Source organism: Somniosus microcephalus, unplaced genomic scaffold, assembly GCF_052327205.1.
Source record: "Somniosus microcephalus isolate GS21.2 unplaced genomic scaffold, FLI_Smic_1.0 unresolved_chr1, whole genome shotgun sequence".
Lineage (NCBI taxonomy): Eukaryota > Metazoa > Chordata > Chondrichthyes > Squaliformes > Somniosidae > Somniosus > Somniosus microcephalus.
The window spans coordinates 134,093,889-134,111,992 of NW_028225179.1; the positions used below are offsets into that span (position 1 = coordinate 134,093,889).

The 18,104-nt window shown below is 46.9% G+C and overlaps 1 protein-coding gene across 1 annotated transcript; it reads right to left on the minus strand.

Moving 5' to 3' along the window:
- Nucleotides 1–6,682: 6,682 nt before the first annotated feature.
- On the minus strand, nt 6,683–18,096 carry LOC147095896 (zinc-binding protein A33-like). The gene is made up of 6 exons (XM_085974894.1): nt 17,659–18,096; nt 17,472–17,567; nt 17,155–17,388; nt 16,211–16,233; nt 15,996–16,111; nt 6,683–14,928 (listed from the first exon to the last, which is right to left on the minus strand). The coding sequence occupies exons 1-6, from the start codon at nt 18,064–18,066 to the stop codon at nt 14,378–14,380; spliced, it is 1,428 nt and encodes a 475-aa protein (XP_085831020.1). The 5' UTR covers nt 18,067–18,096; the 3' UTR covers nt 6,683–14,377.
- Between the last annotated feature and the right edge of the window lie 8 nt (nt 18,097–18,104).

An 18,104-nucleotide genomic window follows, 5' to 3' on the forward strand; every position in this document is an offset into this window, starting at 1 on the left:
TTACCTACCAAAGTGGATAACTTCACATTTCTCCACATTATATTCCATTTGCCATGTCCTTTACTTAACTCACTCACTTAGCCTGTCTATATCCCCTTGAGCCTCTGCATCCTCCTCACAACTTACATTCCCACCCAGCTTTGCATTATCAGCAAATTTAGATATATTACATTTGGTCCCCTCATTCAAATCATTGATCTAGATTTGTGAATAGCTGTGGCCCAAGCACTGACCCCTGTGGTATCCCACTAGTTACAGCCTGCCAACCCGAAAATGACCCGTTTATTCCTACTGACTTTTCTTTCTGTTAACCAATCCTCAATCCATGCTAGTGTATTACCTCCAATCCCAAGAGCCCTAATTTTGTTTAATAACCTCTTGTGTGGCACTTTATCGAATGCCTTCTGAAAATCCAAATTCACCACATCCACTGGTTCTCGCTTATCTATTTTGCTAGGAAACATCACAACCAAGCCAAATCCTATTCTTACCCAGTGTCACCGCCAGATGTTTCCTTGGGTTCAGTGTCACTGACCACTTCTTTTAAGCAGATTTCACATAACCTAGGTGTCAGCCGTGACTCAATGGAGAGCACACTTGCCTTTGAGTTCGAAGGTTCAAGGCACAGTGGTAATGTTACTGGGCGAGTAATCCGGAGGCCTAAACTTATGATCCAGAGACATGAGTGCAAATCCCAGCACGGCAGCTGGGGAGTTGAAATTCACTAATGGTGACCTTGAAACTATCGGATTGTTGGAAGAGTCCCATAACATGATAGAATTCTTCATTAAAATGGAAAGTGAAGAAGTCCAATCCGAAACTAGGGTCCTAAATCTAAATAAAGGAAACTACGATGGTATGAGGAGTGAGTTGGCTATGATAGATTGGGGAGCTTCATTAAAAGGCATGATGGTGGATAGGCAATGGCTAACATTTAAGGAACGAATGCATGAATTGCAACAGTTGATGGGTGTTTTTGTGACTGGAAGGCTGTTTCCAGTGAGGGTCTGCAGGGCTCAGTACTAGGTCCCTTGCTTCTTGTGGTATATATCAATGATCTTGACTTGAATATAGGGGGAATGATTAAGAAGTTTGCAGATGATACTAAAATCGGCTGTGTGGTTGATACTGAAGAAGGAAGCTGTAGACTGTAGGAATATATCAATAAATTGGTCAGGTGGGCAGGACAGTGGCAAATGGAATTCAATCCGGAGAAGTGTGAGGTAATGCATTTGGGAAGGGCTAACAAGGAAAGGGAATACACATTAAATGATATGACACTGAGTAGAGGAACAAAGGGAACTTGGAGTGCATGTCCACAGATCCCTGAAGATAGCAGGCCAAGTAGATAAGGTGGTTAAGAAGGCATACGGAATGCTTGCCTTTATTACCCATGGCATAGAATACAAGAGCAGGGCAGGTTATGCTTCAAATGTATAAAACACTAGTTAGGCCTCAGCTAGAGTACTGCGTGCAGTTCTGGTCACATTACAGGAAAGATGTGATTGCACTAGAGAGGGTACAGAGGAGATTTACAAGGATGCTGCTGGGAGTAGAGAATTTTTGCCATGAGGAAAGACTGGATAGGCTGGGTCTGTTTTCCTTGGAACAGAGGAGGCTGAGGGGAGACCTTATTGAGGTGTATAAAATTATGAGGGGCATAGATAAGCACCTACTTCCCTTAGCAGAGGGGTCAAAAACCATGGGACACAGGTTTAAAGTAATTGGTGGAAGGTTTAGAGGGGATTTGAGGGGAAATTTCTTCACCCAGAGGGTTGTGGGGGTCTGGAACTCACTGCCTGTAAGGCTGGTAGAGGCAGGAACTCTAACCACATTTAAAAAGTACTTGGATGTGCATTTGGGATGCTCTAATCTGTATTGCTACAGACCAAGAGCTGGGAAGTGGGATTTGGCCGGCGCGGACACGATGCACCAAAATGGCTTCCTTCTGTGCTGTAACTTTCTGTGATTCTGTGAGTTATACGTTCCTTTCTGGCGCAAAAAACACAAAAGGAAAAGCGGCCCAACCATGGCTAACAAAAGAAATTAAGGATAATTTTAGATCCAAAGAGGAGTCATATAAAGTTACCAGAAAAAGTAGCGTGCCTGAGGATTGGGAGCAGTTTAGAGTTCAGCTAAAAAGGACCAAGAGATTGATTAAGGGGGAAAAAATAGAGTATGAGAGTAAACTTGCAAGGAACATAAAAGCGGATTGTAAAAGCTTCTACAAGTATGTATAAAGAAAAAGATTAGTGAAGACAACAGTTAGAAATGGGAGAATTTATAATGTTAGAAACGGGAGAATTTATAATGTGGAACAAGGAAATGGCAGAGCAATTAAACAAATACTTTGGTTCTGTCTTCAAGGAAGAGGACACAAATAACTTCCCAGACATGCTAGGGGTCCAAGGGTTTAGTGAGAAGGAGGGATTAAAGGAAATTAGTATTAGGAAAAAAATAGTGCTGGGGAAATTAATGGGACTGAAAGCTGATAAATCCCCAGGGCCTGATGATCTACATCCCAGAGTACTAAAAGAGGTCGCCATGGAAATAGTGGATGCATTGGTTGTCACCTTCCAAAATTCTATAGATTATGGAACAGTTCCTGCAGATTGGCAAATGTAACCCCACTATTTAAAAAAGGAGGGAGAGAGAAAACAGGGAACTACAGACCGGATAGCTTAACATCAATAGTAGGGAAAATGCTAGAGTCTATTATAAAGGATGTGATGACAGGACACTTAGAAAATATTAAACGGGAATAGACAAAGTCAACATGGATTTATGAAAGGGAAATAGTGTTTGACATACCTACTGGAGCTTTTTGAGGGTGTAACTGGTAGAATAGATAAGGGAGAACCAGTGGATGTGGTGTATTTGGATTTTCAGAAGGCCTTTGATAAAGTCCCATATAAGAGGTTAGTGTGCAAAATTAAAGCACATGGGATTGATGGTAATATATTGGCATGAATTGAAAATTGGTTAACAGACAGGAAACAGAGAGTAGGAATAAATGGGTCTTTTTCGGGGTGGCAGGCGGTGACTAGTGGGGTACCGCAGGGATCAGTGCTTGGGCCCGAGCTATTCACAATTTTTATAAATGATTTGGATGAGGGAACAAAATGTAATATTTCCAAGTTTGCTGATGACACGAAACTATGTGGGATTATGAGTTGTGAGGAGGATGCAAAGAGGCTTCAAGGCGATTTAGACAAGTTGAGTGAGTGGGCAAATACATGGCAGATGCAGTATAACATGGATAAATGTGAAGTTATCCAGTTCGGTAGGAAAAACAGAAAGGTAGAGTATTATTTAAATGGTGCTAGATTGGGAAATGCTGATTTACAAAGGACCTGGGTATCCTTGTACACCAGTCACTGAAAGCAAACATGCAGGTGCAGCAAGCAGTTAGGAAGGCAAATGGTATGTTGGCCTTCATTGCAAGAGGATTTGAGTACAGGAGCAAGGATGTCTTACTACAGTTGTACCAGGCCTTGGTGAGACCACACCTGGAGTACTGTGTGCAGTTCTGGTCTCCTTACCTAAGAAAGGATACACTTGCCATAGAGAGTGTGCAGCGAAGGTTTACCAGACCGATTCCTGGGATGGGGGATTTTCCTAGGAGGAGAGATTGGGTCGACTAGGCCTGTATTCACTAGAGTTTAGAAGAATGAGAGGGGATCTCAATGAAACATAAAATTTTGACAGGGCTAGACAGATTGGATGTAGGGAGGATGTTTCCCCTGGTTGGGAGGTCTAGAGCGAGGGGACACAGTCTCAGGATACGGGGTAGGACATTAAGACTGAGATGAGGAGAAATTTCTTCACTGAGAGGGTGGTGAACCTGTGGAATTCTCTACCAGAGAAGGCTGTGGAGGCCAAGTCATTGAATATATTTAAGAAGGAGATAGATGGATTTCTAGACACAAAAGGCATCTAGGGGTATGGGGAGAGAGCGGGAATATGGTATTGAGATAGAGGATCAGCCATGATCATATTGAATGGCGGCGCAGCCTCGAAGGGCGAAATGGCCGACTCCTGCTCTTATTGTTCTATTTTTTTCGATGTGTCTATGTAAATGTCCATCTGATTCACTAATGTCCTTTAGGGAAGAAAATCTGCCGTCCTTACCCAGCCTGGCCTATATGTGACTCCAGACCCACAGCAATGTGGTTGATTCTTAACTGCCCTCTGAAATGGCCCAGTCGACACCCCCCTCCCCCCAAAGTCCTCCTTTCTAACAGCTGGGAAGCTGTCCCGTAGACGAGACTAACCGAGCAACAGTCTGACATAGTCATACTCACAGAATCATAGCTTACAGCAATGTTCCCGTTAATCTGGAGGTCCCGTGCAGGCCACTTGCCAGCTTTACTGTGGGAAAAACCGCACATGCGTGGAAAGTTGAATGGGCCACGCAGCCCATTAAAGGGGCCAAGCAACCAAAAAAGAAATAGAGGGAACCATTGCCTTTCAGTCAATGCCCCAGACTACTCCATCACCATTTCTGAGTATATCCTGTCCCACCAGCAGGACAGATCCACCAGAGGTGGTGGCACAGTGGTATACAGTCGGGAGGGAATGGTCCTGGGAGTCCTCAACATTGACTGCGGTTCCCACGAAGTCTCATGGCTTCAGGTCAAGAAAACCTCCTGCTGATTACCACCCTCCCTCAGCTGATGAATCAGTTCTCCTCCATGTTGAACACCACTTGAAAGAAGCACTGAGGGTATCAAGGGCACAGAATGTACTCTCGGGTGGGGACTTCAATGTTCATCACCAAGAGTGGCTCAGTAGCACCACTACTAACTGAGCTGGCTGAGTCCTGAAGGACATAACTGCCAGACTGGCCTATGGCAGGTGGTCTGAGAACTAACATGAGGGAAAACCTACTTGACCTCGTCCTTGCCAATCTACCTGTCGCAGATGCATCTGTCCATGACAGCAGTGGTAGGAGTGACCACCGCACAGTCCTTGTGGAAGCAAAGTCCTGAGTACACACTGAAGACACCCTCCATCGTGATGTGACACTACCACCGTGCTAAATGGGATTGATTTGGAACAGATCTAGCAGCTGAAAACTGGGCATCCATGAGGGGCTGTGGGCCATCACCAGCAGCAGAATTGTATACAACCACAATCTGTAACCTCATGGCCTGGCATATCCCTCGCTCTACCATTACCATCAAGCCAGGGGACCAATCCTGCTTCAGTGAGAAGTGTAGATGACATGCCAGGACCAGCACCAGGCATACCTAACAATGAGGTGCCAACCTGGGGAAGGTACAACACAGGACTACATACGTGCTAAATAGCAGAAGCAGCATGCTGTAGACAGAGCGAAGCGATCCCACAACTAACAGATTCGAGCAAAGCTGCAGTCCTGCCACATCCAGTCGTGAATCGTGGTGGACATTTAAACAACTAACGGGAAGAGGAGGCTTTGTGAACATCCCCATCCTCAATGATGGCAGAGCATAGCATGTGAGTGCTAAAGACAAGGCTGAAGTGTTTACAACCATCTTCAGCCAGAAGTGTTGAGTGGATGATCCATCTCGGCCTCCTCCTGAGGTCCCCACCATCACAGAAGCCAGTCTTTAGCCAATTCAATTCACTCCACAGGATAACAAGAAATGGCTGAACGCACTCGATACAGTAAAGGCTACAGGCCCTGACAACATCCTGACTGTATTGCTGAAGACTTGTGCTCCCAAACTAACCGTGCCTTTGGCCAACCTGTTCCAGTACAGCTACAACACGGGCATCTACCTGACAAAGTGGAAAACTGCCCAGGCATGTCCAATCGGACCAATTACCGCCCCATCAGCATACTCTCAAACATCAGGAAAGTGATGGACGGTGTTGTCAATAGTGCTATTAAGCAACACTTACTCACGAATAACCTGCTCGCCAGTGCTCAGTTTCGGTTTTGGCAGGACCACTCAGCTCCAGACCTCATTACAGCCTTGGTCCAAACATGCAGAAAAGAGCGAAATTCCAGAGGTGAGGTGAGAGCAACTACCCTTGACATCAAGGCAGTATATGACCGAGTGTTGCATCAAGGAGCCCCAGTAAAATTGAAGTCAATGGGAATCGGGGGACAACTCTTCACTGGTTGGAGTCATACCTAGCAGGAAGGAAGATGGTCGTGGTTGTTGGCTGCCAATTATCTCAGCCCCAGGACCTCTGTAGTAGTTCCTCAGGGCAGTGTCCTAGGCCCAACCATCTTCAATGACCTTACCCCATCATAAGGTCAGAAGTGGGGATGTTTACTGATGATTTCAACTTGTTCAGAACCATTCGCAACTCCTCAGATAATGAAGCAGTCGATGCCCGCATGCAGCATTCAGTATTCAGGCTTGGACTGAATCCTCCCCACTTGCCTGGATGGATGCAGCTCATACAAGACACAAGGAACGCAACACCATCCAGGACAAAGCAGCCCGCTTGATTGGCACTCCATCCACCACCTTAACCATTCACTCCCTCCACCACTGGCGCACCGTGGCTGCAGTGTGTACCATCTACAAGATGCACTGCAGCAACTCACCAAGGCTTCTTTGACAGCACCTGCCAAACCCTCTACCGCCTAGAAGGACAAGGTGTAAGACATTCAGGTTGTTTTGAACTTCTATCTGCCAGTTTTCGAGTTCAGACCTGAGGAACAGACAACTCGAGAAAAAGGTTTCAGGGTCAACTATTCTTTATTTAAAATCAACAAGAGGTTACAAGAAAGCACACAAAATATTACATGACAACCCGCACTCTATCATTTACTTATTACAAGTAAGCAGGCACGGATCATACAGTAAAACAACTCGTACTCAAGTCATTGACTTATTACAAGTAAGCACACACGAATATAACCATTTACTTTAAGCTCAAGTGATCATAAGCAATCACAGACGTACTAACACCAGTGAGAGGTCGACTCGGCGGTGACCAGACGGATGAATTTGACTGGCAACTGACCAAGCTGCCCTCGACTGCAGCAGCGAGTGGTCAATTTGCAGCCTCTTTTATACCCCAAAATTTGGCAACTGGCCCACAGCATTCATGTCCCTCACTGTGTGAATAGCCTTGTTGTCTCTCTCTCACTTTCCTATCTGTTTTGACACTTGGTGAACCAAGGCCTGAAGAAGTCCTTGTTTTTACACCTGAGGGTTGACTCCTTGTTCTCACAGAATTTTCAAGTCTTATCATTTGGAGAAAAACAACAGCTTGCAAGCACATCATTTATTTTACAAATGTGAAGCCAGGCCCTCAAAACCTGTCGTACATTAAATTTGGTCACTTTAGTCAAGTTTACCGTGAATGGTGTATTCTTACAAAGGGCAGCGGGTGCAGGAAAATAAAACTGAAACTTGTATTCCTAATTAATTCGTGAATTCCAAGAATAGAAACCGATACACACGTTGACAAGATAAATCTCAGTAACAGCGCAAAAAACAAAGTGGACCATTTGTCCCAGTGGGCGGACGCACCTTGCGGGGTGGCCCTGAGCTCACAGTAAAGGTTAAATCTTTCACTTGGGCGGGTTGGGATTCAGAACCTGGGCCACCGGCAAAATAGTCGGCCTTCAGAACATTTCCCAATACAGTAATCCTGCGGGGTGGCACTGAGGCAACTAAAGGGTTAAATCCTTCAGCTGGATGTGTCTGGACTCAACAGCCTGGGGCACGAGCAAAATAATCGGCATGTGCCCAGTACTCGTTTCACAACTGAGTCATCCAGCGAGAAGAAGGAAATGTCCCTGAATTCCTTGGATTAATCTGTGGCTTGTCTTAAACTCGCTGATATTGAGAGAGGTTCACTGAGATAGTACAGCCGCTGGGAGGGGGATATTTGTCCTGATATCAGTGCATAAATAGGATTTGAGATTCAGTTAACACTTTGAAAATTTCTGTATCGAGAATGTGCAGAGGGCGGTGGGGGTGGCTGCAGAGGGCGGTGACAGGGGAATTGCAGAGCGCAGTGAGGGGAGAGTTGCAGAGGGCGGTGAGGGGGGAAACTGACACACTGCACCACCCAGGCCCAGAGGGAGAAAGGGCAGTGTCTGACCCATTGTACCACCCAGTCCCAGAGGGGGAAAGGACAGTGTCTGACCCACTGCACCATCCAGGTCCAGAGGGGGAAAGGACAGTGTCTGACCCACCGCACTACCCAGTCCCAGAGGGTGAAAGGACAGTGTCTGACCCACTGCACCACCCAGTCCCAGAGGGGGAAAGGACAGTGTCTGACCCACTGCACCACCCAGTCCCAGAGGGGGAAAGGACAGAGTCTGACCCACTGCACCACCCAGTCCCAGAGGGGGAAAGGACAGTGTCTGACCCACTGAACCACCCAGTCCCAGAGGGGGAAAGGACAGTGTCTGACCCACTGCACCACCCAGTCCCAGAGGGGGAAAGGACAGTGTCTGACCCACTGCACCACCCAGTCCCAGAGGGGGAAAGGACAGTGTCTGACCCACTGCACCACCCAGTCCCAGAGGGAGAAAGGGCAGTGTCTGACCCACTGCACCACCCAGTCCCAGAGGGGGAAAGGACAGTGTCTGACCCACTGCACCACCCAGTCCCAGGGGGGGAAAGGACAGTGTCTGACCCACTGCATCACCCAGTCCCAGAGGCGGAAAGGACAGTGTCTGACCCACTGCTCCACCCAGTCCCAGAGGGGGAAAGGACAGTGTCTGACCCACTGCACCGCCCAGTCCCAGAGGGGGAAAGGACAGTGCCTGCCCTGTACGATTAATTTGAATGTTTTTTTCTGATGGACATTATCTCCTCCTCTGCCTGTAGAAATCGAACTCAATTTTACCGGATTTCCACTCGGTGTTATCCAGAAGGATTATGTCTGCACGTTGGTCCTCAATGTGTGTCCATTTTTATTGGAAAACAATTTTATGTTTTCTTTCGTTAGAAGGAACATCGATATATGTCCAAGTCGGGATGGTGCGTGAGTTGGAGTGAACTTGGAGGTGGTGGCGCTCGCAGGCACCTGCTGCTCTTGTCCACCAAGGTGGTGGAGGCTGGGGGTCAGGGAGGTTCTGTAGAGTTACTGCGACCGGCCTGTGGGGAGCGAGTGGACATTTAAGGTGGAGGTGGGAGGGGATGTTGAAGGTGGGGGAGGGAGGGGATGTTGAAGGTGGGGGAGGGAGGGGATGTTGATGGTGGGGGAGGGAGGGGATGTTGATGGTGGGGGAGGGAGGGGATGTTGAAGGTGGGGGAGGGAGGGGATGTTGAAGGTGGGGGAGGGAGGGGATGTTGAAGGTGGGGAGGGAGGGGATGTTGATGGTGGGGGAGGGAGGGGATGTTGAAGGTGGGGGAGGGAAGGGATGTTGAAGGTTGGGGAGGGAGGGGTTGTTGAAGGTGGGGGAGGGAAGGGATGTTGACGGTGGGGGAGGGAGGGGATGTTGAAGGTGGGGGAGGGAGGGGATGTTGAAGGTTGGGGAGGGAGGGGATTTTGAAGGTGGGGGAGGGAGGGGATGTTGAAGGTGGGGGAGGGAGAGGATGTTGAAGGTGGGGCAGGGAGGGGATGTTGAAGGTGGAGGAGGGAGGGGATGTTGAAGGTGGGGGAGGGAGGGGATGTTGAAGGTGGGGGAGGGAGGGGATGTTGAAGGTGGGGGAGGGAGAGGATGTTGAAGGTGGGGGAGGGAGAGGATGTTGAAGGTGGGGGAGGGAAGGGATTTTGAAGGTGGGGGAGGGAGGGGATTTTGAACGTGGGGAATTGGCTGCTGATCAAGCGGACTGCTTTGTCTCCTATGGTGTTCGGATAGCTATCTATATTTGTGTAAATGCTATCATGTATATATGCATATAATATATAATTTTCCTATATCCACAGGAGACCAGATTAACTCTTTTCCAGTGATAGGAGTGCAAGATTTAAAATTCCTGTTCAAATAAATTCACTTTTGAAATGCACCCATTGAGGCACTTGAGAACGCATTGTTGTTACCAGAAATGCTGTTTGCTCCAGTTACAGGGGATATGACTGTGAATAACCCGATTTTAATTTACAGAAAATAACTTTAAAAATATGCAGCTAATGTGTGATTTATATTGGGGTACAGTAGTCAGTTTATTCGTAAATTGAGAAAAAATATACGGTGGACATTTTTTCAGATGTGCCTATTGGTGTCCTTGCACCCAAAACAAGCAGATTAATTTTTGGAGCCTCCTCGAAGGCCTGCAAACGAGCACAATTAGTGGAAACTCCCACTGGTGATTAATTCATCCTGGGGGCCTGGCCATTCTTGTGGGTGGGGCCTGCTTCTAGCGCAATGTTTTTTAAACCAGTGCAAAAGATCGCGGAAGACTGATTTGTGCTGAATGTAATTTGTGCTTAAAATTCCGTGATCTTTTGCACGGGTTACACCGATTCGGACGAATTGTGCTGAAAAGACCAGCGCAACCAATGAGTAACTGCAGGCCACAAAATGAACAAAGGTCGTAGGAAATCTAAAGCAGCGAGAGCCCTAAGACAAAAGGGAGAAAATGGCAGAGATGGGAAACATGAAACATCCGGAGAGAAAGTTTGAATTAAACTAAAACACAAGTTTCTGGTAAAGTACAGCGGACCAGTAAAGAGACAGAACAGGTGAAGAGGGAGGGCACAGCCTACCTCCGCCAGTACTGTGGTCTAACCAAGGATTCCCCCAACCCAAACCCCAACCTGTCTCCCCCTTCCCTGGACACCGACAGAACCCGCTCCCCGTCCCTCCCTGAATATATCTGGAGATATCTGGTCCCTGATTGATTTATTCAGCTCTCTAACGTGCATTTTACATACTTAACCCGTGGATGCCAAATACCAGTTTTGCTCTATTTATTTCCCCACCCAAGAATAAGGACAAATTATTGGGAGATAGTAAATGGAAGTGCAGTTAAATGAAAAGTGTTGCGTACAGTGATGAGTTGCATTGGTTCACACCTTAAGTACAACATAATCCCAAGTGTACAGTGTCTGAGTGAGTATACAGAGAAAAACATAAAAGTTACAACATGGACACAGACCAGTTGACAGAACCAGTCCATATCAGCATTTACCCTCCACCAAAACCAGTAATTCTATTCACATTTAACCGTCCTGTTCCCATATCCCTTCAACCCCTTTTTCTTCTTCTCTCCAGTCTAAGCTTGAATGTTGAGATAGTTTCTGCCTCAGCCACTAACCCTGCAAGTGAATGCCACAGCCTCATGACTCTCTGTGTAAAGAGGTTTCTCCTGCTCCCTGTTCTAAATCTATTACATTAATCTTTGATCTATCGCCCCTTGTTCTTGACCCCTCAACCACTGCAAACAGTCTGCTTCTACCGACATTGTCCCAGCCTTTCATCATTTTAAGCATTTCTATCATGGGACTGTGAAATAGTGGCAATAACAGAGACCTGGGTGAAAGAAGGGAAGGAGTGGGAACTTAATATTACTGGCTAATGGTTGTATATGATAGGCCACAAAGTAGTGGAAAGGAAATAGAGGAGCATATTTTCAGGCAAATTACAGATGGATGCAAGAAATATAGAGTAATGATAATGGGGAATTTCAATTTCCCTAATATAGATTGGGATAGTGACAGTGTAAAGGGCAAAGAGGGGGAGGATTTCCTGAAATGTGTACAAGAGAACTTTCTTGGTCAATGTATTTCTGGCCGAACGAGGAAGGAAGCAGTGCTGGATCTAGTTCTGGAGAATGAAGTGGGGCAAGTGAAGCATGCTTCAGTGGGGTGGGGAGGGAGGCTGGTGGGTGGGGGCGGCATTTGGGGGAATATTGATCATAATATGAACAAGTTGAGAATAGTTATGGAAAAGAACAAGAAACAATCAAGCCTAAAAATACTTAACTGGAGGAGGGCCAAATTTAGTGAGTTTAAAAGGGATCTGGCCCAGGTGGATTGGAATCAAACATTGGTAGGCAAAACAGTAATTGACCAATGGGAGGCCTTCAAAGAGGAGATGGTTCAGGTACAGAGCAGGCACATTGCCACAAGGGGAAAAGGAAGGGCATCCAAAGCTAGAGCTTAAAATGAAATAGAAAAAGAAGGCTTATGGCAATTGTAAGGTTCTTATATATTAATGACCTAGACCTGGGTATACAGGGTATAATTTCAATGTTTCCAGATGGCACAAAACTTGGAAATGTGGAAAACAATGAGAAGGATAGAAACAGACTTCAGGAGGACAAAGACAGACTGGTGAACAAGGACAGGTGAAGATTAACTCAGAGAAGAGTGAAATGATAGATTTTGGTGGGAAGAATAAGGAGAGGCAATGCAAACTAAATGCTACAATTATAAAGGGGCTGCAGCAACACAAAGACCTGGGGTGGGGGGGGGGGGGTGTAAATAAATCATTGAAGGTGGCAGGACAAGTTGCGAAGGCTGTTGTAAAAGCATACGGGATCCTTGGTTTTATTAATACAGGCATAGAGTACAGAAGCAAGGAGGTTGTGCTAAACCTTTACAAAACACTGGTTAGGCCTCAGCTGGAGCACTGTGTTCAATTCTGGGCACCACACTTTAGGAAGGATGTCAAGACCTTACAGAGGGTGCAGAAGAGATTTACTAGAATGGTACCAGGGATGAAGGACTTCAGTTATGTGGAGAGACTGGAGAAGCTGGTGTTGTTCTCCTTAGAGCAGAGAAGGTTAAGAGGAGATTTGATAGAGGTGTTCAAAATCATGAACGGTTTTCATAGAGTAAATAAGGAGAAACTGTTTCCAGTGGCAGAAGGGTCGGTAACCAGAGGACACAGATTTAAGGTGATTGGCTAAAGGACCAGACGTGACATGAGGGGGAAAATATTATGCATCAAGTTATCGTATTCTGGAAAGCACTGTCTGAAAGGGTGGAGGAATCAGATTCAACAGTAACTTTTAAAAGGGAATTGTATAAATACTTTAATGGAAATACATTAAAGGGCGATGGGGAAAGAGCGGGGTAGTGGGACTAATTGGATAACTCTACCAAAGAGCTGGCACAGGCACGATGGGTCGACTGACCTCCTCTGTCTATGATTCTGTGTGTCCCACTGTTTGAGGAACGGAAACACTGATTCCTTACACCAAAGCCCAAGTTGGTCTGCCTACTTACCCTCCGTCTCCTCACTAGCACGTGGCACGGGTATTATTTCAGGAAATACCACACTTGAAATTCCTCCATTAACTTTCTTCTACCTGACCATGATTTCGGGCCCCCTTCATGACAGAGGCCCCCCCTCCTCCTCTAGGTACTGGGGTCTCCTCTACTACTCTGACCCCCAGTATGGTCTTCTCTAATGCCTCACTTAAAACTCTCCTGTATCTCGGGCTGGGAGACAAAATCTCACATTTCCACAATGTACAAAGTAATCCTTTCCTGTGCAACTTCAAAGTTTTAATATTGAGTTAAAAATAACATTTTGTCCCTCAGTTAATGTACTTAGCAGATCCTACCCCCTCTACACCGAATTCCCACTCCCACCAAATTCCCATTGTCCATGTCCTCACTCTGTCCCCAGCTCACTCCATTACCAGCTCACTCTGCTGTGCTCTCAGCTCCTTATTACTCTACATTTTAAGTTCATGTTCCTTGCTCTCTAAGGCCATAAGTCTTACTGTAAGGTTACTGATTAACACACTGTTTTCACATCTCTTCCTCCCTCTATTGTATCTGGGGCTCCCTCATTTGTGACCATCCCACAACAAACACATCTCATGGTGTGCATCTTCATCAACCTTCTCTCGGCAGTTTCCCTTTCTTATATTTCACCCATTGCCCCCTTTCCTACATTACAACAGCGACTACACTTCAAAACTACTTCAATGGCTGTAAAGCGCTTTGGGACGTCCTGAGGTCGTGAAAGGCGCTATATAAATGCAAGTCTTTATTTTTATTTAGTTTAACTGATTTTAAAACCCTTTGTTCCTTTTTGATTTTACTTCTTATCTCGTGTCCCCTTTTACTTTTTCCTTCCCTCGGGTATTATTTAATTGGCCGTGTCTCGGATGGTCCTCTTTGTCATGTACTTCCCACTGGTGTTCTATCTCACCCTAGTTCCTCTCTCCTGCCCCTCTTTACCTTTTCTTCCCATCTTGAGTCTGTGGTTCCCTTGGTGTATTTCTGCCCATGTTTAAATTCTCTCTGTCTCTGGGCCCCGATGATTCTCGATGTTTTTGAGTTTTTAAATTTAATTTTACAGGAGTCTCTGGAGCAGTTGCCACGAGTTTGTTCCACTGCACCGATTAAACAAACAAATATCACCAACAAGACATTGTCACTCGGTTGTAGCCGCCCTGACCTCGGGTGACATTGGGACCATCCGCACCACCTGTGACTGAGACTGACGCCCATCAGTTTGCAGCTGGCAGGAGGCAGGTAGGCGGTGTGAAATTATGGGATGGAGCTGTTAGTGACCTTTCACCCTGCAGATTGTCAGCGGGACGGAGTTTTGCCCGCCCTCACTCAGTCCCGGACAGAAGAAGGGAAAGAGTCTCTCAGTGAAAGTGTGGGTGAAGGTGTGGAGATGGGACATGTTGTCCGCATTGTAAAATGACACCTGTCCGCCCTCATAGTCCAGGAACACACCGATCTTCCGGGGATCCCCACTCGGGGTGAGGGGGGTCTGTGAGGGGGAGGTGCGGGCAAAATAGCCACTTCCGGGCAGCAGCCACACAATCCAGTATCCGAGCTCAGGTGTCAGTGTGAATCCCCGTTTCCTCTCGACAGACTCTCGGGCCACTCCCAGACCCCACCATGTCTTGTTCTCCACCTCCACCTCCCAGTAGTGTCTCCCTGATGTGAATCCCTCCGATCCCAGGATATAGAGACAGGGATCAAACCTCTCCGGGGTGTCAGGGAGCTCCTGCCGTTTGTCTCCGAGTCTCACACTGGTCCGGTCCTCAGACACGATGAGCCAGGGATTCGCTGTGTTCAGATCCAGAGTCAGAGAGGCTGGAGCTGGGGGAAAGTTACAATAACACAGTGAGCGGTTTAGTTTGTTGCTGTAATTTATTCAAACACTTTCCCTTTTTAAAATGACCATTCGGGGATTCCCGGGAACTGCGGTGTTTTTAAAGGGCTCCAGGTTCTGTTATTGGAATCTGCTCTGACCCGGGGATTTACGCTCCTGGGGTCGCTCTGACCTCTGCTGCCCACTGCGATCCGACCAGGAACTCTGCGGCCCCCCCGGTCCCCTGCTGTTCTCAGCGGCTGCAGAGTGACCCAGGGACCTTCAGAAACACACAAGGAATCGGCGCCAGAGGCTACGGCGGGGCTTCCAAACGGAAGGGGGGGAAAGGTAAAGACACCGGAAGGAAAGAGAGAAGGGAAGGGAAAAAGGGCAAAAGAAGCAAAAGAATGGGAACTGCTGCAGAGGGGAAGAGAGAACCCAGAGGAGGAGGGAAACTAACTTTATAAAAACCCGACATCATGATATCCATAAATCTCAATAGACTCCAACACAATCAGACAAAACTAAACTGATCGACATAGCAGGACAGGTGGAAGCGGCATTCCTACAGGAGACCCTCCTCATCGCCCTCAGGACACACCAGGTTTATGAGTGAGTGGGTGGGACAAATGCTGGCCGCCTTCTCCTCAGCCAAGAGCAGAGGACAGTCACACTAATCACCAGCAACCTCCCCATTACTCTGGAGACACACATTCCTGGAGAAGGAGGCCGCTCCATCCGAATGAAATTTGATTAAGAGGACAACCCAAAGTGATGCTTCAGTTCAGTGTCCCGAATGGGAAGTCCCCGCATCAGCATTCCTCACACTCGCCCCACCTATGGACAGCACAGGAACCAGGAGTGGAGACCCAGACTGTGCTCTTCACTCCAAACAGGACAAGCTCCCAGCGGACACTGGACACACTCCTTAATGCTGACTTTAAAATATTGGCCAAGATCCTGACCTCCAGACCAGACACGGACATCAGTGACGATTTAATCTGGGGTCTGGGAACCGGTTTAGGCTCCTCTCATCTGGATTGATAAATCAGGAAAAGGAATATAAGAGTTTTACCGGGGTTAATGGCGTCTATCATTTCTCTCCACGCTGTGTACTGTAAAGGGCCGTTGAACTTTCCGATCGACAGCTTGCCATCTGCTAATGATGGTTTACAATAGTCCTCACCAGTCCTGTAAATATTAAACAGTTGATGTTATAAATTGACCATAAACTCTTTGCTGAGTTATTTTACTAAATTGTGCAGAGTTTCAGTAAATAGTGTGTCCTACCTCCTCTCCTGACACGTTTCCTCCTGAAACCAATAAACCACAAATCTGAGTTGACGGAGACTGACCGTCTATATCCGGACAGCAGAAATTACACCCACATTGTGACAAGATGCTGGTAATTCCGAATTCTCACTGCTGGGACCGCACAGATAGAAAGAGGATATATTTGAAAACTAGGCAGCAGAAATTTCACCAAAAATAATTAAAAGCATCCGATAGAAAGAGGATGCAGTTGGAAAATCTGATTTGTGTGGTCAGGTTCTGGAACTGAACACCAGTCTCACTCAGAGACACAGTGACTCTCACACCCACCGCACCAGACACACCCACACACTCACACAATGTAACTGGAACTGAACACCAGTCTCACTCAGAGACACAGTGACCCTCACACCCACCGCACCAGACACACCCACACACTCACACACAATGTAACTGGAACTGAACACCAGTCTCACTCAGAGACACAGTGACTCTCACACCCACCGCACCAGACACACCCACACACTCACACAATGTAACTGGAACTGAACACCAGTCTCACTCAGAGACACAGTGACTCTCACACCCACCGCACCAGACACACCCACACACTCACACAATGTAACTGGAACTGAACACCAGTCTCACTCAGAGACACAGTGACTCTCACACCCACACACTCACACACAATGTAACGAACTGGATTGTAATGTGAGCTCCAGGAGAATATTCACTTCTTGGGAACACAGAAATAATTACAACCTAAGTATTACGATCACGGGAACACGATCCCGGATCCTGCAGACAGTGCGGGAGTCGGTTAGTTCAGTCACAACAGCAGATCCGCCCCGGAATAGACAAAACACTCGGTTTAAATCAGTTTCGAATTTTTCAGCAAATGCTGCATTTATTTCAACCTTGTCATCGCTTATTCTGCAACTAACCCGCAATATAATCCTCACCTTCAGAAATGTCAGCGCGTCTTGTTGCTCCATCTGTTTCTGCAACTTTGAAAGCTTCTCCTGAACAGAATTTAAATTCTCTTGAATTTCTCGAAGGTTTTTCTCCATTGTTTCCACAATCCTCTGCTCTTCTCCCCTGAGATCTCCGATTAACTGCTGCTCTTTCTCAGTCAGAATCTGGTGCATTTCAGCGAACTCGGATGTGATGCGGGTTTGCAGACTGCTGGACTGCCCCTACCAAATGAAAGGTGAAAAGTAATCATGTACCGCGATAGAGGGAACAAAACTAACCGAGAATCAGCACCGGGAGACCTCACCCTAACTTCGAAAATCCGCCGTTTCTGGTTCAGTTCCGTTTCCAGAACCGCCGATTTGTTCTCGGTGAGAGATTCTAAAGAGGATTTCAGCTGATCCTGGGATTGGGAGAGAAAAATCACAGAATGAAAGGGCTGGACTGTGGAAATGTGATAAAATAACCAGGTGATAAAATCTGTTCCATTTTACCTTGTAGATTTCAACAGCTTCTTTAATCGGCATGAAGTTGTGGGATTTGTGTTCCCGCGCAACGATACAAGTGTAACAGATCAGTTTCTTGTCAGTTTCACAAAACAGCTTCAGTTCCTCCTGATGTTCCTCACAGTGAAGTTTATTTTCCTTCTCTTTCGGATCCAGGTTTAATTTTCGAGCTTTCTCCGCCAGACTGGCTAAGGCCCGACTGGTCCTGAGGTTTCTTTCCGGAAACTCCTCTCTACATTCCGGGCAGGAGTTTCTCTCCTTTTCCCAACACCGTGTGATACAGGAGCGGCAGAAGTTGTGCCCACACTCCAGTGAAACCGGATCGGTGAAGAATTCAAGACAAATGGGACAAGTTGCCTCCTCGGTCCAACTCTCGGGCTGCTGCCTGGAAGCCATGTTCACGCTCAGCACTTCCTGATTCAACCCGCTTTCAG

Coding starts and splice junctions, on each gene's coding strand:
- LOC147095896 (XM_085974894.1), bottom strand. CDS start 18,066: ATGGCTTCCAGGCAGCAGCCCGAGAGTTGGACCGAGGAGGCAACTTGT. Junction 16,234..17,154: donor ACGCGCTGACATTTCTGAAG/GTGAGGATTATA, acceptor TATTGGTTTCAG/GAGGAAACGTGTCAGGAGAG. Junction 16,112..16,210: donor GAAACGTGTCAGGAGAGGAG/GTAGGACACACT, acceptor TAATATTTACAG/GACTGGTGAGGACTATTGTA.